General features: G+C 32.0%; 1 protein-coding gene across 1 annotated transcript in view; it reads left to right on the top strand.

The window, feature by feature from the left end:
• LOC140433234 (chromaffin granule amine transporter-like) overlaps nt 1–168 on the top strand; it is a 10,227-nt gene extending 10,059 nt beyond the window's left edge. The window contains exon 7 of the mRNA XM_072521279.1: nt 52–168. Coding sequence (XP_072377380.1) covers nt 52–123 — 72 coding nt within the window. The 3' untranslated portion in view covers nt 124–168. The remainder of the gene's footprint in view (nt 1–51) is intronic.
• Nucleotides 169–9,189: the final 9,021 nt, after the last annotated feature.

The following is a 9,189-nucleotide window of genomic DNA, read 5'->3' on the forward strand; positions in this document are numbered from 1 at the left end:
ATAATGATAATTTATTTTCGTAATAATAATTAAATTTTCTATCTTTCAAAGGAAACAATGCCATTTATGACAGAATCTGCTTCTACCTATACAGAATGGAACAAAATAAGTAATGGTAATTAACATAATTTATGTCTATACTTTATTGATTGAAAAGTGGGAAATAAATTATTCATGCAAATTATATTTTATTTCGTTTTTATTTTAACTTTCGTCCTTTATCATGTGCGTTTTACTTTTACCCAATAGGTGTCATAGTAAGTAGAAGTTAAGTAAGTTATTCAGGGGATATCCAGACTTCTGGGGAAGGACTATATAGATCCTTTGCAACGATTTTTTTGACGCTATTTACCAGAATGGACAATTACCTGATGACTGACTTACTTCTATATTTATACTTTTACAGAGTAAAGTAAGAAAACAGCAGCATAGAGATGCGAGCACTAAAGAAACAATAAATTTAATGAGTCACGTGTTAAAGGTATTTCTGTTTATTATGCTCGGAAGAACTTTTCCTCTTTTGGAACGGCATTTAAACGAATTTTAGTTTGGTGTTAGAAACGGTTTTGGTATGAGAGAGACGCTTTTTAGCATACAGATACTGATTCAAGGATTTAGGGGTGTGAACAGTAACGTTTTCGCTTTCTTCTTGGACTTCAAAAACGCATTTGACGGAGTTAACCATGGAAAGCTCATAGATACCTTAAAAGGACCAGGAATAGAAAAGCATGGCATTAGAATCACAGCCAACTTATACGAACAACAAAAAGATAAAGTAAAAATGAAAAAAAAAACAGTAGGTACTCTGAGCAATTTAGACTACGAGGAGTTCGTCAGGGGTGTATTTTATCGCCGATGTTATTTAACATTTACTATAAATATATATTTAGCATGAATTAACTGTATTAATACAGTAATAACACTGACTACTAAAAAAACATAAATAAATAGATAAAAACAATTTAAATATTTTGTTTTTCATTGAATTTTTAACTTTAAAACAAATATAACTTTATAACAAAAGCCACAAGGAAAATAAAATTCCTGTATTTGGCTGTATACCTACCATCAATCACAAAAGTTTATTTAAAATCCTTTATAAAAGGTGTATAAATAATTTTAATATGTCAATAAAATTATATAATTTTATATACCTTTTATAAAGGATTTTAAATAAACTTTTAAATATTTTCAATTTATTATTCCAAGAATTTATTATGTACTTGTAACGCATAACATTAATGTATTGGTAATTAAATGAAATAACAGATGATTCCAAGTTTGGTTGTATGTACATACGTATAAACCAGAAACCTTTGTATTATTATGTACTTATAAAAACTGTTGTAGATACTAACCTCCTTGTGAAGCAGTGGTTGCCATCTATACGCGGGTTGTAAGTACTACTTGTATTAGTTAAAATCGTTGGTGAAAGATGTCGCAAGAGCAGATACTATATTTATGTATTTCAGGTTATTTTAATTCAATAAGATGAGAAAAATATTGCATAGTAGAATAAATCCATTAAATACAAAATATTCATAGACGAGTTAGTCGGTGAATAGGAATATTTTCTATGCTAAAACGGTTCCTATTTAATATGACTTATATCATTCCAATTTAGGCCATGAATGTAAATTGTTTGCTGAGCAATATTAAACTGACAAAATTTATGGAAAAGATGGATTGTGAAATAAAAATGTATTAGTGGAACAGGTATTGTAAGTTATTCGGCCTAAACAGGTAATTTCTACGAAAGAGCTGTACTATTCTATAACTGTACAATGTAATGATGGAAACTTTTTGAGCAAAATTCTTTGTACTGACTACCGGGACTGGTGGATGAGGTGGTGATACCAACTCGCACAAATCTAATGGCACTGCCGTTAGATAGAATGCAATAGGCTCTGGCTGTATTTACAGAAGGGACTTCAAATTAAGGGCAACATAAGCCTAGACCTTTGACACGTGAAATTTAGATTGATTAGGTCATCAAAACTTAAATGTTACAAATCTATAGCTGCTGAGTGAAGTAAACTAATTTGAAGTGGTACTAGAACCAAGGTTTATTTAAAATTAGCAAATTGAGCGAATAATAAATACCGTTGATAGTTTATTACAGAGTGATATCAGCAGAAAAATTACTTTCTGACGTAATGTACTACATTAGATAATTAATGTTATAATTTCTTTAGCATCATGCAATTTATCTTAGTGAGGCCATGATTCTGAATCTATAAATTTTACTTCTAAATTTCAAATTATATGATATTATTTTAAAACAACTTATTTTAAAGTTGAAAGGTGAGATAAATTACTTAAACACCATAATAGAAAATAAAATTATCAGTTAACTTGCTTATAAGCTGATAAATCAAACTAGTTTGATCAAACTGACGTAATGAGGTCATAATTACAGTTTGTTTAAATTTAAAAAATATACCTGTCACACGATCATTCAAGTTTGATCAAATTGACGTCATCATCATCAACCTGTATGCGTCCACTGCTGGACATAGATCTCCCTCAGCTCGTTCCATCTGTCTCTGTCTTGTGCGGCTTGCATCCAGTTATTGCTAACACACTTCAGGTCCTCACTCCATCTAGTTGGTGGGTGTCCTCTGCTCCGTATTACTTCTTGTCTTGGTCTCCACTCTAAAATATGTTTTGTCCAAATTGACATATGTCAATGAAATTAATTGTCTTTTTTGCTTATTTATTATCAGCTTGTTGATTTTTGTAATAATCAATTATGTAGAAACTTATTCCTGGCTCCCAGGACAAATAAACCACACACTGTCAACAAAAGAAAAAAAGGAAAATCAATTTCATCAGTGTTATGTCAGACTTCTGATTGTCATTTGTCTTTAGATATTTTTCGAGCAATCAAAATTAAAGTTTGATGAAACAGACCTTGAATATAGAAGATCCTCTATGTTTAGAGGATTTGATAAAACTCAGTATGTGACGTCATATGCTATAAATTTTTTGGTTTGGTCAAATTAGTATGATCAAATATTTAACTGTCTGACACTAACTTTATATCAAGACCAAGTAAGTCAACTGTTAAATTGATATTGCCGCTCAGCGACAAATTATTAACATTTCAGATTAAGTAAATTATCATTACTATCTATCTATCTATATAAGGATTTTTACAGCTGTTGCCACCTTCCTTCTTTCAGCCAACGTCTCCAGTCCTTTCTGTTCTGCCATTCTCCATCTCTAAGGTCTCGTCTTTTCATGGGCTCGTCCACTTCATCCCTCCGTGATCTTCGCGGTCTACCTCGTTTCCTTCTTCCTATTGGGCTCCAATCCGAAATCTTTACTATCCACCTTGTATGATCTGTTTTTCTCACATGTCCATACCAAATTAAACGTTTTTCTTCGATGTAGCTGAGTATGTCTTGTTCTACTGCCATTCTTCGTTTGACTCTGCAGAGTGACATTTTTGTCACTCTGCAGCTTCTTCTCATGAACTCCATTTCAGTTGCTGTGATTTTGGACCTGTTTCGTTTATTTATTACCCAATTCTCTGCTCCATAGGTCATTATACTGCGTACCAAGGTGTTATAAATTCTCTTCTTTGTATTTCTGGTAATCTGTCTAACATTACAGTAAGTGATAATTTTTTTAATGTATTTTTTGAAAATTCTTTCTGGATTATAAATCTAAACGTCAAGAGAAATGTAAAATTTAATTCTAATTACAATCAATGGTGGTTGAACCCCATTTAAAACAATATTTAATATATCATACGTTCTCTATTGCTTACCTCCAATGATTTGAAGGGCTATTATTAAGTTGTCAATTTTAATTTATTAAAATATAAAGTATCAACAAAAACCACTATTGCATTTAACGTATAAGTTCTTTTATATCATACAATCTACTTACTCCTGTATAAAGAACAGAAAAGAGGATATTGAAACTAATAGCATTACCACAACGCGTTCCCATATTTGTATAGGCCCAGTCGATTTACCCCAGAGTGTTTTAAATCCAATGTAATAAATACCCCAGTGGAATTTTTCTGCTTGTGATCAGTGGCGTCCAGATAACAGCGAAACTATAGGATAACATATTAATATATATGCTAATGATTGTAGTGTGAGTAATAAATAATAAAAATAATTAAGAACAAAAACTGGAACAGTAGGGACCAACTCTTGAAAAAAAAAAGATTTAACACTTAGCAGGACAAAACATAATATTTGAATGATCACTTAAAGGTGACATTACTACAAATAAAATCATAACTTTGAATGGTGAAATTATTGTAAAAAGTAATTTTTTATGTATCTAGGATCGATATTACATAGTAATAGGGAAATAGATGGAGATGCATGTAGTAGAAATAAAGTTTAATGGATGAAGTGGAAGGGAATAGGAAGGAGTAGAAGGTATGTTGAATGATTTTAATAAAACTGAAAGAAAAATTCAATTAAATATCCATAAGACATGGGGTAATCGAAGAATCAAATTTTATTACAGGAAATTTTGACACCGCGTCGTAAAGCAGGTAGGTAATTATAGTAGAATTTCACTATTTGGGAGAGTGATTCATCGTTTAAACGCTGAATATCCTCAAATTTAAATGTACATTTAAATGTTTTCTCAATTGCAACTTGAATTTTCTCATAAGAAATTACACAATATATAATTAGTATATTTATTTGTGCTTCTCTATAGAAAAACTGACCAGGAGTTGTCGTACAGTGTAGCCAATTCTTGTTCACAAGTAGTAATTATGGTCATACAAAACCTGTATTCTTCCACGCAGCGATTATTACCGTCATAAAAATACCAAAAAACATGATTTTTTTAATAGTAAAAATTAAGCACAAAATTGTAATTAAATAAATTTTATTTATATGTTTCGTTTCGTTACATATTTAAATTTATAAAATAAAAATCGATATTTTAAAACAATATTTTAAAATCGTTTGGCAACTTTGGAATTAGCGACGGAACTCCGTTTCAATTCCGACCCACAGAAAGCCGTAAAACTAGTTTTTGTCGATCAAGTGCCCATCAACAATAGTTCATTTACATTGGCGTTTCTGAGGGTAGGGCATGTGTTGCATTTTGTGAATATATTTTATGCGATAAGTTTGTGTTATTGATAAAACGTGTTATTGATAATACGATTGTTATAGTTTGCCGTTTTATAGTAAATTTTTAGTTATATTCTGTGATTATTTGGTTTGAGCTTTATTGGAGTTGGACGAAAAACCGAGTTGTTCCAAGAGAAGACAGCAAAATTCTGATGTTGATTTCAAAAATGAAAAGCCGCAAAAGAGACGGAAAATGTTAACGTCCGAAGAGAAGGTAATGATACAAAACGTTTATGAAGGAATTTTCGGCAGAAAAATGGCATTAAATGTTAGCCAAGCGGTCGACATTTGTAGCAGTGTAACAAAAGTATCCGTTAGATGTATTTATCGTGTACTTAAAAATACATCAAAAAATAAAAACCAAGAAAAAGGTAAAACTAGAGGTAGGAAAAGCATTGTTTTGGATGACGAGACAAGGAATATTATATGTCGAAAAATTCATTCATTTTATTTTCGGAGTGAAATTCCAACACTGAAAAATATTTCTCAAGAGCTCGAAAACGATGACTCCTTACCCAAGATATTTCGTATAGTCTTAATCAGGACCATGCGCGAAATGAACTTTCGATATGTAAAACTCAACAGAAAAAGTATGCTATTAGAAAAACATAAAAGTATTGTGTGGAGAAGAAAATATTTAGAAGAAATACGCAAAATTCGCAGCACTGGACGCAAAATATGTTATTTGGATGAAACCTCGATTAACGAAGGTCATACAGTTGGAAAAGTTTGGCAAGATTTAAATGTCAAAAGTAAACGCGAAGCATTTATAGAAGGCTGATCTACAGGATTAAAAGCTCCATCAGGAAAGGGACGGCGTTTAATCATCACCCATATAGGAAGTGATACAGGGTTTCTTGATGATGGTTTTCTTCAATTTGAGTCGAAAAAAACAGGTGATTATGAAAGAAATTGAAAGGGAGGATTTAAGAATGGCTTACAGAAAAGGGGATTGCATACGAAGAATCAATGCTCAAAATTTAGCTACTTGACATTGCACGGTTAAGGAAAAGTGAATATCTTAAATATGCTGTAGATGAAACTGCAAAAGATTATGGTGTCAAAGTTCTGCGTCTACCACCTTATCGTTGCGAACTTAATCCCATTGAACTTATCTGGGCGCAAGTGAAAGGAGAAGTAGCATGCAATAACAAAACGTTCAAATTAAACGAAATTAAGAAACTTTTGATTCAAGCAATCCTCCATGTAACTCTAGAGAAATGGGCTAAATGTATAGACCACATAATTCAAGAAGAACATCGTATGTGGGAACTTGACACTCATATCGAAGTTTTACTAGAGCCAATTATAATTACACCAGGTGGTGAAGATAATGACAGCGATAGCAGCACTGCATCTTAGCCACAATATATTTATTCAAATGTTTAATTACGGACATTTCGATCTCTATAAAGAGACCGTTTTCAAACACACAAATGACAGATATATTTATTTTTCTATAGTTTCTTGTTTGTAGCATTCTGTATTTTTAGGGAGAAGGTTGGAAATAAGCCACAATATATCTATTTACATGTTTAATACACTGACGTTTCGATCTCTATTCCGTTTTTAAAGATAGAAAAAAAAAGAAAATAAACAATATAAATAAACAATAATAATAAACAAATAAAATAAATATAACTATCATTTATATCTTTGAAAGCGGTCTTTGGATATAGAGATTGAAATACGCCTCCCTCAGGACCTTAGCTTATTTACAGAAGAAGCACTGGCTATTTTGAAAGCAGTTTAAGAAGGCACATATAAAGCTATGAGTCAAAAGAAGTAGGTTTACAAATTGACCGTACAAAACCCCAGTATATTACCCAACTTAGTCCTCAGCCGTAATGTAACAGTAAACGACGTACAAATCTAACATTTGACACTATAAATATTTAAGTCATAAAATTAGGATGAGTCGACATAACCAAACCTGTGAAATTAAAAGACGAATAAAAGTATGATGGGCAGTTTTTGGCGAACTGAGAAATACGGTATTAAAAACCAATTTGCCGATATGTATGTCTGAAAAGGAAGGTTTTTGCACGGTGCGTAGTTCTAATGTTAACTTATAATGCAGAACCTTTAACACTCACTAAAAAATCTGTGGAAAAAATCAGAGAAGAGAAGCTTAGCGAGCCATGGAGCGCGGCATATTGATGTTAACGTTAAGAGTAAAATTTTCTTGTTTCTTCTTTTAGTGCTTTTCCATTTCGGATGTTGGCGACCATCATGGCAATCATTATTTTGCAAACTGCTGCTCTGAAAAGATTTGTGGTTGTTGTGTTGAACCACGTACGTAGATTTTTCAACCAGAAAATTCTTCGCCTTCCTGGTCCTCATTTTTACGTAAGAATAGAGTACCTACCAAATGTTATTGTAAGAGCCAGAACATGAATCAAAGATGCTATAGAAAGAATAGCATACACGAAGTGCAATTAGGATGGACACGTGGCGAGAATATACAAAAGTACATGGACTAAACGCATGGTGGAATAGCGTCCTAGGTTTGATGCAAATAGAAGTAGAGGTAGATCTCCAACACGATGGAGTGATCGTATTAAGAGAATCACATCAAACTGGATTGATAAGGCGCAAGGTCGTCAACACTGGAAAAGACTGAGGGAGGCTTATGTTCAGCCGTAGACACTACAAGCTGCATGATAATGATAAAAAAACATGTAATATAAGGTGTGCACTTTATTAAAAACTGTGCTCTTGTGAAAGTAAAATATATCTTGGAATATAATACACTGGGATTATTAACAGTAAGACGAAATAAACAATTTATAAAGGCAGTATAAGACCCATGAAGTATTCATTAAAAACACTAATCAAAGACACTACATATATACAAAAGTTATGGAAAATGTGATGAGAATACTGAGAATGAAGACAAGAGTACTGAGAATAGTTACAGGAAATATGCTGAGAGGCTGAGATATATTAATTTGCCAATGAACAATTAGAACCGTTAATTCCAGTCTCCAATTTTCACTATTTTTAGAAGTTCACTTTTTTTTGGTAAATATCATAATCCTAAGATGCTACTTGCTGCTTTGAATTCTTGCTAATTTTGAAATCTTTTTAATAATTGTATAGTTTAATATTATGGCGATTTTTTTTTTCAACTAAATCTATGGTGTATATTATTAACTCTGGTCTTCTTTGATATCAGTATATCATTTGATTCTAACCTTAGATTAAAGAAAGATAATGCCTTAAAGCAACATCCAATTACATGTGAAGCATAATTGATTGCATAGTTTTAAGCAATATACTCTGGTTTCACATCTAACACTGGACACTAAACTAAATCAAAGTTCGTCCTTCTTTTGAGTATTTTTTTTTTAGTTTATGTTGTTAAGTAGTTGAAAACCTCAGTATTGCTATGAATATGAAGCCATTTTTCATGGTTCACTGCAAATCTTTTGGTTTCTTTACTGGATATTTCAATGCTTAGTTCCCTATAAATGCCTTCCTTTTTATCATACTGAGTAGCATTTACCATATTACTTCATTTTAAAAGTGTGAAAAACTGCCTCGATCTTTGTACCAACTACATATTAGTCTGAATCAATTTTGGAGCCTCTGTAGATGCGGGCATCCACTATACTGGAAAAATTTCTGCTGTATATTCACATACAGTCGTTGGAATTATTTGTTAGATATTCAAATGAAGCTCATTTTTGAAAAATATTTAAAGTCAAAATATATGCTTTCAACATATTCTCAAAAGCTGTAAATCGGGCTTTATTGAAATTAGTAGGACCAGCTAATTTACAGCTAGAAAACAAATTACCACCATAATGAAGCGAAATCGTCTGTATTACTTCATTTTAAGAGTATGAAAAACTGTTATTATATATTGTTTGGTGCATCTGTGCCCTTCTTGCTATTCGAGATTCCAGTCTCGATCTCTGTACCAACTATATATTAGTCTGAATCAATTTTGAAGCCTCGGTAGATGCGGGCATCCACTATACTGAAAAAATTTTTGCTGTAAAGCTGTAAACCGGGCTTTATTGAAATTAATAGGACCAGCTGATTTACAGCTGGAAAAGAAACTACC

Source organism: Diabrotica undecimpunctata, chromosome 2 (genome assembly GCF_040954645.1).
Source record: "Diabrotica undecimpunctata isolate CICGRU chromosome 2, icDiaUnde3, whole genome shotgun sequence".
Taxonomy (NCBI): Eukaryota; Metazoa; Arthropoda; class Insecta; order Coleoptera; family Chrysomelidae; genus Diabrotica; species Diabrotica undecimpunctata.